The following is a 20,047-nucleotide window of genomic DNA, read 5'->3' on the forward strand; positions in this document are numbered from 1 at the left end:
ATGTCGATGACGTGGCATCCTTGGAATTCTGGCTTCCGAGGATCCTTCCTTGACATTGAGAAACGCCTAATATATTACGCGTTTACAGCAGCCATCTTGGAAAAAAGTATTGATGAGTCGAGCCACGAACGCTGTGCTAAGTGCATGGATAATCTAATTACATGGATATTTTTATTTTTATTTTCTCTGCTGTGTTTAGTTCTTTCTTCCAGAAACAACGGACCATATGATATTCCAAGTCACAGTTCATCACTTAGCACAGCGTTCGTGGCTCGACTCGTCGTTTTCATTGTTTTCCAAGATGGCTGCTCTCTGGATACACGTAATGGACTGTCTTTATAAAGTATCTTCTTAATAATTTTTGAAGTGTGCATATATATGATTATTACTATAATAAAATTAAATATGACATAAAACACAACCCAGTCTCTTACGTTAAATGTCAGATTATGTGTGTTCAATTAAAAAAGTAGGCCTATAAGTAAAAAATTCTCTAACAAGGACAGTTAAAGCATATGTGCGCTGCATGTGCCTGATCAGTTTTAACAGCAACACAATTGTAATTTCAAAATGTTTAAAGTGTTTAATTTCAATTAAAAAAAAGAAAATTTTTTCATAGGTTGAAAGGGGGGCGTGACCAAAAAAGTTTGAGAAGCACTGTAAGTAATGTTCCCCTGAGTATCATTCTGTTCAAATTAATATATTTATTATTCATATATTCTTCCATGTTCAGCTCTGAAGCACAATAGCAGGTGTCTGAAACAGATATTTTTAATGTCTGCTCTGACGTCTTATCCACACCAGCATTTTTCAAACCTACTAATTAAGACAAACAACTCGAGTGATATCACCATGACAGCAGACACTAATGCCAAACAGACATGCAGTGAAAATAGCATCGGGACCAGCTAAGATAATCAGCATACGTATTTGCACATCCCATTGAGGAGTCCTAAAACTTATTTGTGTCTCGGTTCTGTTGTGTTTAGACTTTTCACCGTTACAGATTTCAGTTGTCATTCAGTTCAGGGGCCTGTACCATTGATGGTAGTTTAACAAACTCAGGGTTACAGGATTAGTTTTGAGTTGACAAATCTAAACCAATCTATTTAGGCTTTGTTTGCCCCATGATGCTGATCATCACCTTTTCTGTCAACTCAGGCTTTGATCCTGAGGAGTTTAGCTGTGACATCAGTAGTGAACAGCCAATCACATGCTGATCAGTGAATCTGAGATTCACTTCTCACGAGAGAAGCAGAGATTCATTTCTTTCTTCGGCAGAATATAACATTATAGATATATTAAGAATTTAAACAAATTTACACAGCAACAAGAGCTGTCTATGCAAGAGGACAACTTAAAGAAAAATCTGCGTCAATGCAAGTAACAGTTATTAAGTTAATTTAGTTGATATATAGAGAGAGAATTGAACATTTAAAGGGATAACTCACCCAAAAATTAAAATTCTGTCATCATTTACTCACTCTCATGTTGTTCAAAACCCGTATGAGTTTCTTTGTTCTGCTGAACACAAAATAAGTTATTTTATTTAGAAATATTTTTGTAACAAAGCAGATAGAGCAACAATTGACTACCATAATATTTTTCCCTGCTATGGTGGTCAATGGTTCCTCTATCTGCTTGGTTACAAACATTCTTCAAAATATCCTCTTTTCTGTTTAGTAGGACAAAGAAACGCATACAGGTTTGAAACAACTTGAGGGTGAGTAAATGTACATTTTCAGTTTTGGGTGAACTATCTCTTTAATATCTGAGTTTAGGGGTGGCTCAGGAAAGTCAAGGCAGAACATATTATGTAATTCAAACTTTGTGTTAATTGGTTTTGAGTTCATTGTGTGAAAGCGGTCATGTACAAGCAGATTGAAAGGGTTTTGGAGCCGGGCTGGGAATCTTGGAGACAGCAGTGTTTGGGAGAGTACTAAACTAGCAAATAGAAGGGTTCACGGGAGCGTCTTCTGTGTTTCGATGGTACATTGCTATAGGAGGGGCAGATTTATTGCTTTGTGGTGAGCCGGAAGTTGTTTCTGTGTTTTTCATTTGTAAGGAGCTGAAAGTGTGCCGACATGTGGCAAAGGTTTGTGTTCATCTTTGATCAAGAGTTACTCAGATTTGCATTGTCATTTTCTTTATTTGCATATTTTCGAGAGTCACTCTTAAATTAAAGGGATGCTTACATTCCCATGTTCCTTGCTTCTCCTTGAGTTAAGGTCTCCTCTGGGCCAACAACCTTAAAACTGTGGAATACATCCTTGTTCTCTTCCCAAAACTTCTGGATGTGCTTCTCATGGTAAACCTCCTAAAGAACAAGACATGGAACAATAATAGTCAAAGACAGACTCTAAAATCCAAAAGGTCAAATGCTTCTTACTGCTTTGTCAGCCAGACACTCACACTGTTATGAACAAAGATGCTCAGTTTATCTTTGGGATAATCTAGACTTAGTAACCGTTCAAGGAATTCTGGTAGGAATGGAGTCGGCTGCTCGATATATACACCAACAGTCACTTGTGGAAATACCTGTTTAGATAAAGAGAAAGGCCTGGTCAAACATTAATATTTCTTCATGCAGTCGATAAAATATAATTTTAAGAGTCAATATATTGCACAGGAAATGCAACAAAATATTGTTTATATTTTAATAACCATGTTCCTCCATCCTTTTTCCTTCAGCCAAAAGCAGGGGAACACCCTTTATGGATAGCCAATCCAACTAAAGGCTAACACACAGAGGCATACTCAATAACCATGTGGTAATGCATTTAAAAAAATATATATATATATAAAAAAAACAGTCACATTACTGTTTTGTAATGTTTAAAAAAAATAAAAAAAAACTCACTCAAAAGAATAAAGCAACTATTAAAAAACTATTAACTGTGAATGGATAAACTACAATTGAACAGCAGTAAAATAGTTGATAGTCTATACCACAACTGTGTACACAATATTGCCAAAAGTTTTGGGACGTCTGCCTTTACATGTGCTTGAACTTCCCATTCTTAATTTCTAGGGTTTAATATGGACTTGGCCTACCCCTTGCAGCTATAACAGCTTCAACTCTTCTGGGAAGGCTTCCCACAAGGTTCTAAGAGTGTATTTATGGGAATTGTTGACCATTCTTCTAGAAGTGCATTTATGAGGTCAGGCACTGATGTTGGACGAGGAGGCCGGGCTCGCAGTCTCCATTATAATTCATCTAATTTCTGCTCTGTCAGGTTGAGGTCAGGACTCAGTGCAGGCCAGTCAAGTTCCTCAACACCAAACTCGCTCATCCATGTCTTTATGAACCTTGCTTTGAGCACTGGTGCGCAGTCCACGTTGGAACGGGAGGTGCCATCCCCAAACCTTTCCCACATAGCTGGGAGTATGAAATTGTCTATCTTGGAAGTTCTTGGTATGCTTAAGCATTAAGAGTTATTTTCACTGGAACTAAGGGCCCAAGGCCAACCCATGAAAAAAATAAAAAAAAATAATCCCCCTGCCAACAAACTTTACACGTGGCACAATGCGGTCAGGTAAGTACCGTTCGCCTGGCAACTGCCAAACCCAGACTCATCCATCGGATTGCCAGACAGAGAAGTGTGATTCGTCACTCCAGAGAACATGTCTCCACTGCTCTAGAGTTTAGTGGCGGTGTGCTTTACTCCACTGCATCCAATGCTTTTCATTGCATTTGGTGATGTAAGGCTTGGATGCAGCTGTCAGTCATGGAAACCTATTCCATGAAGCTCTCTACACACTGTTCTTCAACTAATCTGAAGGCCACATGGAGTTTGGAGGTCTGTAGCAATTCACTCAGCAGAAAGTTGCCGACTTCTGTGCACTGTGTGCCTCAGCATGCGCTGACCCCGCTCTCTGATTTTTTACGTAGCCTATGACTACTTGGCTCTTCTTACTGTTGTTCCCAATAGCTTCAACTTTGTTTTAATACCACTAACTGTCAGGATTTCTGAAACTGAGGACCCAGACGCAGAGTGAACAAAAAAAACTATTTATTGACAGGACAGTTCAACAAGGCACAAGAGGGTAGTGGATGAGTGACAGTCCAAACAGCAGGGCAGATAGAGATAACTACATCAAAAATAAAGAGGTAAAAATTCTAGAACAAAGAAGAAAAAAAAAGAAAATAAATCCAAAGCCAGAAAAATAGGAGACACTAAATCTAGAACTGACTTGACAAGGAGCTAGAGACTTGCACGCACACACAAAAAACGCACACAAATGTAACGAACCAGCAAGGACATGAGGGAAGGTAGCACAATATAAAGGGACCAGAACAAATGAGGATCAGTGAGCACAATTAGTGAAACAAGGACTAGACCAGACTGAACAAGAGGGCGTGGTAACAGCAAACAAGGAGGTAGGACAAAAGGGAACGCATGACAAACACAAAGACAGATTAATGTAATAAGATACAACACAAACATAGAAACATTAAACAAAGACAACACAGACAAGGCTGCCAGGGCAGAACCCTGACACTAACAGATGACCGTGGAATATTTAGTAGTGAGGAAATTTCATAAATGGACTTATTGTATAGGTGGCAACCTATCACAGTACTACACTTGAATTTAATGAGCTCCAGAGAGCGACCTATTCTTTCACAAATGTCTGTAGAAGCGTGATTTTATACACCTTTGGCCATGGAAGTGATTGGAACATCTGAATTCAATGATGTGGAGGGGTGTCACAATACTCTTGGCAAAATATGTCAGTTGAATTCTATAACACCCCTAAATAAGATTTTCCTTATACTGACTTTATTTTGCTCTATTTACACATTTCTTTATATTTCTCTCTCATGTGTGAATAATGAAAAGCTGCCCTGTCCTTCACACTGATTTAGTTTAGCAAAATAATATAATATACCATCCCTATTTCTCACATAGTAAGAAGCGCTGCTGGAGGTCTTAGAGAATGTAGAAGCATCTTTCCCATGACATTGAGCTTAAGGTTACATGGATCAGTCACCACTACTTTTGTGGTTCTTGACCATTCTACACAGCTCACTAGATGAAACGGGAGCTGAGTGGCACCATGTAATTTCCCAGTTCCGACCTTGGTTCTGGGTTTCTGAAGGGAGTGTCCTAGAATCGAGCCAAATGTCTTTAAATTGTTACCGACAGAAGAGCAGGGACTAAACAGGAGACACAGGGGATTCTGCAGAGTCTAGACCAGAACAGTTTTCTTTAACGGGGCCCTTTCAACCTCTGCATAAGCAGTGTGAGAATTTGAATTCAACAACCAGCCCAAAACCACTGAGCAGATGAGAGTGCTACGACCCGGCCACTTCCTTTGACAAACAACAGACTTTGGGCTGGGCCTCATCTCATCAGCCTTTCAAATGCTTTTTTTTGTTTTTGTTTTTTTTGCAATATATCAGATGTATCTGATTGGTTAAAAATAGGCTTTTTGTTTCACTTGTCAATGACTGAAATGAAATAAAAATGTGCTCTTGCCATATGTGCTTTAAACAATACATTGCCCAAGTGTATCTTATATATTTACATAATTTCCTCTCCAACAGACTCAGATCCGGTTGATCCATTCCTTGATGCTGAAGGTCAATAGCCATGTTTGATATATCCTCTGCCTGGAGGATGATAAAACACTCTAAAAAATGTGACGGGAGGGCCAAGGCATAGCTAGAAATTTGGGATCTTTTGACTTGGGCCAATAAGCAGCCACCCAGATCAGCCTAAAAACCATCTAGCAATGCTGCCAAGCTACCAACCAGAACATTCAAACATCCATCCATCCATCCATCCATCCATCCATCCATCCATCCATCCATCCATCCATCCATCTCAGGTCCATTACATAATATTAACAGATGATTGTAATAATGTATTAATAAATGTTAACATTAACTGAGATTTATACATGCTATTTGTATTGTTAGTTCCTGTTATCTGTAAGTGTAGCTGACTAATGCTAACAAATGGAACCTTATTGTAAAGTGTACTCGGATATACATCACAATACAAAAGAAACAACATCTGATTCGGCTTCATTGTGACATTAATAATGTTCTAGAAACTACTCAGAAAAGCTTAGCAGTGTGTTAGGAAATGCTGATAAAATTAAAAGGTCTGCTCCACCAACATTGTGGTGAAAAGGCAAGTACTACAAGCAGAAATGAGTAATTTCCGCACCAGTAACTCAAGCTTAATGTACAGTATAGAACTAAAACTTTTTGCCAACCTTAGCTGAACCCTTCGACAAATTTTCAGGACAACCACTGTAAGTTGCCCTGTGGATAAAACCCCACACTGAGCTGCCCGCTAAAGAGAGGTCTGGTTGACAGCAACACCCCTGTAAGTGAAACCGTTCTAAAACCAAAAGCCATTTCCAGCACCACAGCAGTGCACGACTTCCTCTTCCTCAAGTGGCTCCTCATGGGAATTTATAATAATTTTAGGATTGTTTAAAGTGACATAGGGTGCATAACATGTATGTTATTGTTGGAAACAGCACATCATTTCCATGCCTCGCTTCTTTTAGCTTATCTCAAATTGTAAACAGAAACGAAACTAGTTATTTGTGTAACATATAAAACATGTATTAGTGCGAAAATGTTTCATTGTTTTTAAATGGCAGATTTATTATATAATGTTCTGGTGCTGAGAAGAAAAGGATCAAAAACAGCCACTGTGACTTTAATTGGATTACTTACTTTAAGAATAGACAAATCCAACATGTCTTGGTCACAGATGGTACAGCCTCGCTCATAGTTCCACACATTGGGGATGTAGTTGGCCAAGTAATTAAAGTATATCTATGGGGGGAAAAGTAATTGTAGTTAAGTTATTTATTGTATAATACATAAAAAAAAAAAATATATATATATATATATATATATATATATATATATATATATATATATATATATATATATATATATATATATATATATATATATATATATATATATATATATATATATATATATATATATATATATTGAAATTCAAAAATATTTATTCTAGATGGTCCAGATGATTTAAGCTCCAGGAGAGGAAATGTCCACCCATATTCCAGCCCAGCATGTAGTAGTTAAATCCAATTTTGGTTAGGATAACAACCCAAAAAATAAATCCTGCTGTCAAGTTTTCTTGAACTACTGTAACTATAACTATAATTATCGCTGGATGGTTATTTTACATGTATAACACAACACACATTAACACATGAGTTTTGTATCACAGCTGGGAATTTACAGGACAGCAACGCATGGAGAGAAAACTTTCATCTGGTGGTCATTTTGTATTTAAATGGTGTGATAGATCAAGCAGATTAACTGTGTTGAAGGGAATAATGTGCTTGTTCTTGTGTGTTGTCTTATGGGAAATGCCTCTTCTTATCTTTGATCAGGATAATACAATTTACTTGTCGTCATAAACAGGGTGCCTCAAATTTTGCTGAAACAGTAAACCATAAATATTTATTTTTGATTGGTGCGATAAAGTTATGCATTTTCCAGGGAACCACCCTCTGTAAAGCTGCATGGGACCCAAGATCAAATATTATTTACACTAACAAATATCTGCTGTTTTTATCACTGCTGTATACTTGTCACCCAGAAACATAAGACTACTATTATAACAATTAGAACTTGGGGAATCTGTCATGCTTTTATCCAAAACAAATAGCCTTTATATATGATAGTGGATTTGTTTATGTAAGTCATATTGAACCTTAATTAAAACAATAGGTAACACTTCAGTTTAGGGAACACATATTCACTATTAACTACGACTTTTGCCTCAATAAACTCCTAATTTACTGCTTATTAATAGTTAATAAGGTAGTTTTTGTAGCATTTAAGTGTATGCATTGGGTAGGATTAAGAGATGTAGAATAAGGTCAAGCAGAATAAGGCATTAATATGTACTTTATAAGTACTAATAAACAGCCAATATCCTAGTAATATGCATGAAAATAAGCAACTGGTTAATAGTTAATAACTGAACCTTAAAATAAAGTGTTACCAAAAAATAAATAAAAATCCATGTGCCAAAGCTTTGGGTTTTAGTTCCCTGGAACACAAGCCTGTATTCCTTGTTAATTTGTTCACTGGCTGCTGGATAAAGATTTTGGCAGGACAACTGCGCACACTCTTGACATACTGCTTTCGATTACAGGAAGTTAGAATGTAATAATAAGGAGGGGATCTTCAATTCAATCCAGCCTTAACCACATTACAGATGGTATCCAGATGTAGTCTTTCTAATTTGTCCCATGTCAGATAGTTTTAGATAATTTAACATTTATAGTTGACTGCTTAGACAGACAACCCCTTGGAGATCACTAGAGGTCATGACCTCCCGTGCTGTGAGGTCAATCGTTTAAACCTTACTGAAAGAAAATAAGTGTTGCTCACTGATTCCAAATGAAGAGAGGTTGTAAACCAAGCCGCTGGCTTCACATTCTGGTTGTAAGCTACTACTGTGTATCCTTAAGCCTCGTTACTTTTATTGGACTTCTTTGAGTATTTACGAGAACATCTGTATTCCCCAGGGCATGTTAAAGACACTGGAGATCAGAGAGATCATCAGGGATGGACACAGGGCAGCTTGAATGAATCAAAGAGCATTTGGGTGAGCTCTGGATGGATGATAATTCATTAGAAACAGCACAGATGGTTAGGTATTAGGAGAAGATGACTCCACACTGTACTGTGTTTGTTTAATCTGTCACTGAAGTGCAGGAGGAAAAGCTCTACGGGTTTGAGATTACATTATCACCCAGACATCCTGCAAAATGTCAAACTGAGAGAGTTGGGCAATGACTGCAATATTCCGGCCAAAGGACTGCCTAGTATTTAGTGACTAACTGTACATTTACAGTAAGGGGCATCAATTTGAACATAACTGGAAAATATTATTATATGTTTCGAGAAACATGAACAGGACTTGACATTAACAATAAGTGCAATGTAGTGTTGACAAAAATATGGATTTTTCAAAATATATCAATACTGAAATATCTGAAACACTTCCAATACTCATTTTTGCATAGAATAGTTGCACAATACCAGCTGTGCTTTCTCGCTTGTCTCATATTTCCGACAGCGAGCTGATGCACACACCCGCCTCCTCTACTCACTCATTTGCTCTGGATGAATATTGTTGTGTTGTTACAGGGTTTGAATTTAGGCATGAGATTGTGTGTATTGAGCATAATTTTACACATTCCAGCAGATATTGTACTCACACCCAAAGTGCGTGTACATAAAGGCCTCTCAGTACTAAGCTATTTTTTTTTGCTGATTATTGCATTTAAAAAAATCAAACAAAAAATTATGTCAAAATTCCTGTATAAGTATTCATGTAAACATAGTCAGTTATGTTTTAAGTGAAAGTAAACAGCTGAGATAAAAAACGCATGTGTAACAATATGATGGATCCGTGCATCAGTTCTTTAAGTTAAAGCAGCCTAATATTAAGACAAATTATGAGATAATATTTTAAAAAATACAGTGGGGCAAAAAAGTATTTAGTCAGCCATTAATTGTGCAAGTTGTCCTACTCAAAAAGATGAGAGAGGCCTGTAATTTTTTTGTAGACAGAATGAGAAAATAAAATCCAGAAAATCACATTGTCTGATTTTTAAAGAACATATTTGCAAATTATGGTGGAAAATAAGTATTTGGTCAATAACAAAAGTTCTTCTTAATACTTTGTTATATGGTAAATGGTAAATGGACTGCATTTATATAGCGCTTTTATCCAAAGCGCTTTACATTTTGCCTCACATTCACCCATTCACACACCGACGGCGATGTCAGCCATGTAAGGCACCATCCAGCTCGCCGGGAGCAGCTGGGGTTAGGTGTCTTGCTCATGGACACCTCGACACTTGGTCAGGTGGAACCGGGGATTGAACCACCAACCTTCTGGTTTGTAGACAACCTACATGAACCACTGAGCCACTGTTGGCAATGACAGAGGTCAAACGTTTTCTGTAAGTCTCCACTCTTCTGTAAGTTTTTACACACTGTAGCTGGTAGTTTGGCCCATTCCACCATGTAGATCTCCTCTAGAGCAGCGATGTTTTGTCGCTGGGCAACACAAATTTTCAACTCCCTCCAAACTTTTTCTATGGGTTGAAGATCTGGGGACTGGCTAGGCCACTCCAGGACCTTGTAATGCTTCTTACAAAGCTAATCCTTAGTTGTCCGGGCAGTGTGTTTAGAATAATTTTCATGCTGAAAGACCCAGAGATGATTCATCTTCAATGCCCTTGCTGATGAAAGGAGGTTTTTACTCAAAATATCACGCTACATGGCCCTATTCATTCTTTACTTTACACAGATCCGTCGCCCTGGTCCCTTTGCAGAAACACAGCCCCAAAAGCATTATGTTTCAACCCTCATGCTTCACAGTAGATATATTGAAACTCAGCATTCTTTCTCGTCAAACACGTCAAGTTGCATTTTTACCAAAAAGTAATATTTTGGTTTCTTCTGACCATATGACATTCTCCCAATCCTCTTCTGGAGCATCCAAATGCTCTCTAGCAAACTTCAGATAGGCCTGTACATGTACTGGCTTAAGTAGGGGGACACGTCTGGCAATGCAGGATTTGAGTCCCAGGCGGCATAGTGTGTTACTGATGGCAGCCTTTGTTAATAATAATAATGCGTTCGATTTATATAGCGCTTTTCAAGGCACTCGAAGTGCTTTACATAGAAGGGGGAATCTCCTCAACCACCACTAATGTCCAGCATCCACCTGGATGATGCGACGGCAGCCATAATGCGCCAGAGCGCTCACCACACACCAGCTGATTGGTGGAGAGGAGACCGAGTGATGAAGCCAATCAGGATATGGGGATTATTAGGAGGCCATGATGGACAGAAGCCAATGGGCAAATTTGTCCAGGATGCCGGGGTTACACCCCTACTCTTTTTCTGAAAGACATCCTGGGATTTTTAATGACCACAGAGAGTCAGGACCTCGGTTTAATGTCTCATCCGAAAGACGGTGCTCTTTGTCAGTATAGTGTCCCCATCACTATACTGGGGTGTTAGGACCCACACAGACCACAGGGTGAGCACCCCCTGCTGGCCTCACTAACACCTCTACCAGCAGCAACCTGGTTTTCCCAGTTGGTCTCTCATCCAGGTATTGACCAGGCTCAGCCCTGCTTAGCTTCAGTGGGAAACCAGTCTTGGGCTACAGGGTGATATGGCTGTTGGATTGTTACTTTGGTCCCAGCTTTCTGCAGGTCATTCACTAGGTCCCCCGTGTGGCTTTGGGATTTTTGCTCACCATTCTTTTGATGGGGTGAGATCTTGCGTGGATCCCCAGATAGAGGGAGATTATCAGTGGTCTTGTATGGCTTCCATTTTCTAATAATTGCTCCCACAGTGGATTTCCTCACATCAAGCTGCTTACCTATTGCAGATTCAGTCTTCCCAGCCTGGTGCAAGTCTACAATTTTGTTTCTGATGTTCTTTGACAGCTCTTTGGTCTTGGCCATAGTGGACTTTGGAGTCTTGACTGTTTGAGGTGGACAAGTGTATTTTATAATGATAACGAGTTCAAACAGGTGCCATTAATACAGGCATGAGTGAAGGACATAGGAGCCTCTTAAAAAAGAAGTTACTGGTCTGTGAGAGCCAGAAAACTTGCAATTTTGTAGGTGACCAAATACTTATTTCCCACCATAATTTGCAAATAAATTCTTCAAAAATTAGACAATGTGATTTTCTGGATTTGTTTTCTCATTCTGTCTCTCATATTAAAGTGTACATATGATAAAAATTACAGGATATTCTCGTCTTTTTAAGTGGGAGAACTTGCACAAATGGTGGCTGACTAAATACTTTTTTCCCCCACTGTATGTATATGACAGGTTTTCCCCATGGTGCCGATATCAAAATTGTGGCCAGTGAAAATGTTTGGAGCTTGAAAAACAACTAGCCATGGTGGCTGGTGAGCAAAAAAGTTTATGTTAAGCCCAGAAACATGAAAAGGTAGATGAAAGAATTCGCTGTTTAAATTAAAGCTACTGCAGAAGGTGCAACTTGAATGGCCAGAAAATGTTGACATGCAAATATTTGAGTTCTGCCATGGGCAAACACTTGTTTCCCCAACAACATCCATGACTATTAATGAGACATTTTGTTTTGGAAATAAAACTGCCACAGTTTCAAAAACACTTCTAGTGACAATTGAAAAACATTAAACCTACGTTCAGAACACTTTGAAGGCCACAATATCAGCTAGAATATGTGCATGAACAAATAATATTAAGCACACAGAAAATTGCAGATATTTTGATCCAGGTCTATATTCTGTACTGTTTGAATTATTCATTGACATTTACCTTGGTGTTCACATTTCCATGGATAACCGCTGGCAAACTGTTGTAGACAGTGTTCCTCATTCGCACACGTTCTGTCCCAAACTTCAGGAGAACTTCATCTAAATTCAAAAAATTGATATTTACATTTTTACATTCAGTAAGTTCATGCAATTATTTTGAGTGTTTTGTTGTCTAACAGGCATAAATATAAGTCTGGGCATTGAGAATAGATATATACACTCACCAAAGGGATTAGTAGGAACACCTGTTCAATTTCTCTTTAATGCAATTATCTAATCAACCAATCACATGGCAGTTGCTTCAATGCATTTAGGGGTGTGGTCCTGGTCAAGACAATCTCCTGAACTCCAAACTGAATGTCAGAATGGGAACGAAAGGTGATTTAAGCAATTTTGAGCGTGGCATGGTTGTTGGTGCCAGACGGGCCGGTCTGAGTATTTCACAATCTGCTCAGTTACTGGGATTTTCATGCACAACCATTTCTAGGGTTTACAAAGAATGGTGTGAAAAGGGAAAAACATCCAGTATGCGGAAGTCTTGTGGGTAAAAATGCCTTGTTGATGCTAGAGGTCAGAGGTGAATGGGCCGACTGATTCAAGCTGATAGAAGAGCAACTTTGACTGAAATAACCACTCATTACAACCAAGGTATGCAGCAAAGCATTTGTGAAGCCACAACTCGCACAACCTTGAGGCGGATGGGCTACAACAGCAGAAGACCCCACCGGGTACCACTCATCTCCACTACACATAGGAAAAAGAGGCTACAATTTGAACGAGCTCAGCAAAATTGGACAGTTGAAGACTGGAAAAATGTTGCCTGGTCTGATGAGCCTCGATTTCTGTTGAAACATTCAGATGGTAGCGTCAGAGTTTGGCATTTGGAATTTGGCACCCATCCTCTGATGGCTACTTCCAACAGGATAATGCACCATGTCACAAAGCTCAAATTGGTTTCTTGAACATGGCAATGAGTTCACTGTACTAAAATGGCCCCCACAGTCACCAGGTCTCAACCCAATAGAGCATCTTTAGGATGTGGTGGAACGGGAGCTTCCTGCCCTGGATGTGCATCCCACAAATCTCCATCAACTGCAAGATGCTATCCTATCAATATGGGCCAACATTTCTAAAGAATGCTTTCAATACCTTGTTGAATCAATGCCGCATAGAATTAAGGCAGTTCTGAAGGCGAAAGGGGGTCAAACACATTATTAGTATGGTGTTCCTAATAATCCTTTAGGTGAGTGTACACCTCTTTTCAAGTAGGCCACATAATTTGATTTGTCTGTAGAACAAAATGTGTGAGATGAGTTAGACTTATGGATTTATTGAAATCCCTATATGAGCAGTAGTTTTAGTGATGCTTGCCTTAAAGAGTTGGTTCAACCAAAAATATTTACTGTCCGACGCTATTCACGTGAGCAATACGATCATTGTGTGTAATGCCGATGCAGGAGCTAGTCAATATTGTGCCGTGTTTGCATGTTTTCATGCTGAATCAAACTTTGGCAACCCTTTATTCATCAGCTATGTGTGATGCAATATATGAAAAAAATATTGTGTTTACACAGCATCTTGGATTGACTCACCCACTGCTCCATTTAAATTTTGGAAAATCTCACACTTGTGGTCCAAGGTCATATTAAGCCTTTCCTAAAATAAAGAAGAGAACACACTTGAGTTTGTGTAAAAGTGATCGTGTGAACTTTGTCCCTGTGTAAACTGTTTATAGTTTCGTATTTTAAACCAGTTTGTTTTCTTTTGAGTGGTATGATATGTTTTCAAGCGTTTTATAAGTGCATGTGGTCAAGTTACAAGCACATTTGTGTTCTCGCAGAGTGCCTTAAGGCTTGCTTCGTCACTGACCCGCTGAAGTGGATCCACGTAGATCTTTGTGTAGAATAGCTGATCATCATCGTTATCATGAAGGTCCCACTGGTTCATAATCTTCTGTATGTATGGAGCATAGCCAATAAAGCCTGTGAAAGAAATCACATTGGTCTTTTTACGGACTGTCTGTGTTGTAAACGAAAGTATAGGATGTAAAATATATCTGTGAAGCGTTGACATTATGGGATGTCTGGACACAACAGTTCCAATTTCAATTACGTCTTCTCTAAAAATGTTAAACCTCACTCCCAATTCTGGTGCAGTTCCTCTAACCCTCAATACAGTGGGAAGTCTGGCAGTAGCATCTGACCAACAAGCAACAAGTGTTGTGTGGCCACGTCTAACCTCAGATGGTAAAGACTTTCTACATCAACTCCAGATAGAGGACCGTAATATGTGCTGGCTCTCTGTGTTTCTATAGTAACCTGCATATGGATTTCTCATCATTTTCTTGAAGCTCTAACCACAGTTAAAATTGTAGGGCCTGGTTCTCACATTGGCCTTTGTGCAGTTTTAGATACCATAATTCCACAGGAATTAGGAACTATTCTAAGGTACCGCCCTGGACCTTTTTAATTCCTAATAACCCTTTCTATAGCCTACATTCATAGAATAATCTACAAACAATTTAAAACACATCAAATTGCTGTTTCCAGTGGCTTTAGTAGGAATCTGTACAAATTTGTTCAGAAGGCACTATCACATACAAAAGGATTTTACTGGAAATCGAGACCTTGAGATCTTTCAAAGAATCATCAATCCACTAAAATCCACAAGAAAACTAACAAGGCAAGATATGATTTACAAGTCAGTTCATTCACTAAATTAGCAGATAGTCTCAGTCTGAAGGCGGTCACCTCAGATGTGGTGACATGGATCTTGTTTTATTACAGTGCAATAAAGTAAAACCCTTGACATAATGCCCAGGTTCGAAAGCAATAGCTGAAGCCAGATGTAATGCATTATGACATGTGGTTTTAATCTAGAATCCAGAATGTTTTTTTCCACACAGATCGAATCAACTCTACCTTCAAGAAGCTTAAATTTGGGCAACATAAGGGATGGTCAGAAAGAGACGAGCTGTGCCATGCAGTCTTTCTTATTTCCCCGAAACACACTGGTCAACATGACATTTCTGGTCCGACTGAAACAAAACAGTAGTCACCGCAATCTACGGAGCAGTTGAATGCATAAAACCAACCTTCAATTTTGGATGTACAGGAAATCGAACAGTAAGCCCAACACAAACAAACTTGTCCTGTTAATGACACAGGCTCAACGCCCTGACAGGACACTACATAAGACGAAGTGACCACTGCAGGCAAAGCAGTAATTGACCAGATGAAAATAGACAGAATCAGGACTACAAAGTTTAGACGAGCAATGACCACAAGGTTTTTTGAATACAGAGGGGCTGACATTACTGTTCTTCAATGGAGAAACAGAGAAAGATGGATGGACGCACACGTACACACACTCAAATGAATGCACCATTCATGAAGACCCCTGTATGAATAGTGCACTATGCCTGGTGGCCCTCAGGAAATTCCACAGGGTGAGTGGCCGCCGCTTGGCAGTTTACACAGAAAACGTTTTCTCTATCATAATGTACCGATAATGAAATTCCACTGTTTGTTCTTCGCTCTCTATAATCACCCTCCTTGCATTGTTCTAAATCCTACCAGACCAAACAAACCCACACAGAAGCATCTGGGGCAAACTGCACTATGATGATACGGCTAAATGGCAGCTGGCCATGACCTTGTGCATAAAGTCTTTCAGTGATATGCTGCCTGAGTTGAATTCTTAAAGACCGACCTCCCAAACGCACAAGCAAAACATGCAAATGTGAATAAATAAAATGGAATGTTGAAGAATGTAAATCACAATGCATTACAAGCTGTGAAAAACCAATAACACGCTTACAGACTTAACAGTGGTACAAATCAATTGTGCATAATCTTAACGAGCATGTGCACTTAAAGGGATAGTTCACCAAAAATGTACTCACCCTTAAGCCATCCTAGGTGTATATGATTATTTTCTTTCAGACGAAAGATTGCTCTTCCAAGCTTTATAATGGTAGTAAATGGCGGTCATGATTTCAAAGTCCAAAAAAGTACATCCATCCATCATAAAAGTAATCTATACGACTCCAAGGGGTTACTTAAGTCTTTCTTAGGCAAAGCGACGGGTTTTTATAAGTAATCCAATTTTGTAATAACCATATTTAATACTTTATAAACTAAAATATATAACTTCCGGAAGACACCCTACGCAAGTCTACTTGAGCATAAGTTGACTCTTTTACTAAAAGAGTAAAAGGGTGGTCACACTGCCCTTCTCATTCCATTGACTTCCATTAAAACACAGGTCAAAGGGTTACTCTTTCGCAGTCAATAGAGCCATCCGTCGGAATCTAGTTATTTTAGGTTATAAAGTTTCAAATATGGATATTATTCTTACACAAACCCATCGCTTCACTTCAGAAGGCCTTTATTAACCACCTGGAGTCGTATGGATTACTTTTATGATGGATGGATTGACTGCAATTATAAAACTTGGAAAAGCCAGGACATTTTTTTTTATATAACTCTGATTGTATTCATCTAAAACATGAATGTCATATATACCGAGGATGGCTTGAGTGTGAGTAAATCATGGGCTAATTTCGATTTTTGGGTTAACTATCCCTTTAAACCAGATAAAGGTAGCCAGTTATATACATGACAACTGTTTAACTTGCTTGCTCAGCAAAATTGTCTTCTGTTGCTGAAACATTACCTATTTCACACGGGTCTTTATAGTGCCCCTTATGTTTACAGTGTTTTAAACACTTTGGAATGCAATAATGCATGAAAGATAAAAACATTTGTTCATATACTTGAATGGTTTGTTTTAGTCCTTACATTTGCAAAAATTTGCAAAATGCTTCTTACTGAAAGCGAAATATGTTAATATATAATACAAGAAAATCAATCCAGTTTTGACCTCAAAATGTAAGATTTGCACACAATGAATAAGTTCCCAGATTGGCAGTAAAGGTGTTTACAAGCAGAAATTGGAGTGACAGCCAAAATGTGTGCCAATTGGATTTTAACCAGTTATATGCAAAAGTCTCTTTATGTTTTGACATCAAAACTGGTGAAAATCTCACAAACATTTATGAATTTCAAAATATCATGTAAATGCAGCATATTTTTTCATTGTGATCCAAAGACCCTTTTATCTGAAATATGTTAACATAAATATTTCTAGCTTTCATGTGTGTTGTTTATGATATTTTCCTTAGAAATAATATTGATTAAGGCATTTACATTACTTTTGAATGACCTTTGTTGGGTTATTTAGCATAGTCAGTGTACAACAGCAGATATAAATGCACTCGTACTGTTTTAATACAATATAAGAGCTGTAGAAATCCACTTGAACCTAACTGAAGGAGTTCATCTCAATAATATAATGGCTTTGGGATCCTCTGTCAGCTAAACTGCTAAACTATGAAGCAACTTTCATATTTTCACACTCTATGGGTATTTACCATTCCCCTTTTTACACACCTCCAGAGTTAAGAAAGCGTTTCCCACTGCGGACAGAAGGATACTTCTCTGCCAGTCGGGAATCTGGCCAGATGATTCCCTCAGCAGCGAACACCAGCTTATGATTGGTCTGCTGGAACTTTCTGAGAATCTCCTCAGGTCCACCAGCAAAGATGAGGTCATAACTGAAGAGGGGAAAGTAGAAGTAAATTGTTATACCGTTCACCACGCTTCCCAATGGATCAGCGCTTTTCATATTTAAAGCAGTTGCACGAATTATGTTTGCTAATCCACGTCCAGTTTATTTAATCAGCTGTGTCTATTTTCACTGAACTGTTGGAAGGGAGTGTAGGGCATTTCTTGGGCATTTTGGTCTTCTATTTCAGACAGTATTAATATGCCTGGTAGCGTTAGCAACTATAAATGTCATCAGAGGAAGTAAACTGTGAGGGAGGCACCATGGTTTCCTCTCGTCTGGGGAACACCTGTGCACACAAATCATTTCCCTTCTTCTATCATGACTTGAAATTAATCTCTGGAATATGTGACACAGCTTTAATGTGGCAAAATGGTCTCAACTACACCTCTAAAGGAAATATTACTGTTAAAGATATTTCAGAGATACCCTGAACTCTGATTTGCTAGCTATACATAAGGCTAGCTATTCACTGACGTACAGCCTTGAATGTTGTTATTCTAAACTTCTCTGAACTCTGAGCCGTTTAGGAGACCTGGAAATATGTCTAATTCCAGATATGGGTGTGTATAAATAGCTGCTTTAGAGGTCAGAGAGTTCTGCAATAAGGACTTGATTCGTTTTGAGGTGATTTATATAAATGACCCCTTGATAAAACGGCACTGCACTTGGAAGGCAAGCGTGAAGTTAACTTCAAATACTAATCTTTTTCTACTTTGTGATCATAATAATCACTCAAAATTCTGTAGAGCACACCCAGACCTGCACAGCAAAAAAAAAAACCTCTCACCACACTTTCATTATAAATCGGTATGCTGTAATTTCCCTTGAATTATGGCATTAAATAACAGGCAATTTATTATGGTTGATTTGCATAAATTGAGCAAAAAGCCACCATTTCTGCAAGAGCCTTGGTAGGTCTACGAAATTGTTGAACAAATGCCCGACCGTTTTGCCTTCACACAGAGTCTTGCTGTTTTCCATTGAATTGACAATGGTTCTGTAAAATGTATCTTACTCAGGTGGATGAAAAAGGATATGCTTGTACACTTATGACACATTTGTTATAGTGAAAAGCTATTCTGTACATTTAGTCAGTTATTTTGTCTTTATCTAGACTAGATATTTTGCTGGGCATCATTTAGTTTAAATTACAGGTAATTACTAAGTAAATACGTATAGTAAGTACTGAAGCAAAGTAAGTAGTAAGCATTTTATGGCAAATTATTCACAGCTATGGCAATTATTCAGAGTCTATTCACAGCTAGTCCCAACATAGAGAAAATAACATTGGGTCATTTTCTGTCTCGGGTGTGTCGTGAAGTATTTTTACTGTCTAGTAAATCTGATACCATTAATGGGTTTTTCACACATGACTTGCTAACAAAGGATATTAATCCTTAATACTTAATCCTAGGCTGTCTAGTTCCATGTTTCAGATTGTTCATATTTTCCCCAGTATTAGTAGCTGCCACGCAGTGCAGCTTCAGGTGGTCACAGGCTTTATAAAGCAGTGCTTACCCACTTAAAATCTAAGTGAAAGATTTATTTTTGTTTTTGACCAGTTTGTTACCCCAGGATTTAGTGTTGATGAGAAAAGTCTTTAAACAATACACCAGCTATTTATATTTGCTAAGCATTTCAAACTTTTAAAGTTACACTTTATTTCGATAGTCCATTTTAGGTATTCTATTACCTATAAGTAACTTTGCAACTACTTATCATCTAACCCTCATTACTTTGCAATTACTTGTCAACTAACCAACAAGTAATTAGAGTATTAGTAGACTGTTAGGTTAACATTATAGTAGTCTCACATAGCTAGACCTTCAGACTGACGGCAGAAGGTCTGTGCACTATCGCACTTTACATTTGTCAAGGACCACCCGGGAGGACGTTTGACTGACATGAAATGCAACCAATCAGAGTTTGTTTAGTTCTGCGTCATGTTTAGTGGTAAGAAAGTCTAAATGTCTATGTTCCTGCAATAACAGACATCTATAAATTATTCATTCGAGAATGATGTGCAAGTTTACTGCAACAATGGAGCCGCGAACTTC

General features: G+C 38.3%; 1 protein-coding gene across 2 annotated transcripts in view; it reads right to left on the reverse strand.

Annotated features, from left to right (window-relative positions):
- Window positions 1-20,047, reverse strand: part of plod2 (procollagen-lysine, 2-oxoglutarate 5-dioxygenase 2) — a 61,466-nt gene that overhangs the window by 15,971 nt on the left and 25,448 nt on the right. For both annotated transcript variants that reach the window (XM_067435171.1, XM_067435170.1), the window contains exons 4-10: window positions 17,813-17,976; window positions 14,229-14,341; window positions 13,952-14,015; window positions 12,361-12,458; window positions 6,701-6,802; window positions 2,413-2,538; window positions 2,196-2,317 (exon numbers count right to left, since the gene is read on the reverse strand). In XM_067435171.1, the coding sequence (XP_067291272.1) occupies window positions 2,196-2,317; window positions 2,413-2,538; window positions 6,701-6,802; window positions 12,361-12,458; window positions 13,952-14,015; window positions 14,229-14,341; window positions 17,813-17,976 (789 nt within the window). The remainder of the gene's footprint in view (window positions 1-2,195; window positions 2,318-2,412; window positions 2,539-6,700; window positions 6,803-12,360; window positions 12,459-13,951; window positions 14,016-14,228; window positions 14,342-17,812; window positions 17,977-20,047) is intronic.

Source organism: Pseudorasbora parva, chromosome 24 (assembly GCF_024679245.1).
Source record: "Pseudorasbora parva isolate DD20220531a chromosome 24, ASM2467924v1, whole genome shotgun sequence".
NCBI lineage: Eukaryota > Metazoa > Chordata > Actinopteri > Cypriniformes > Gobionidae > Pseudorasbora > Pseudorasbora parva.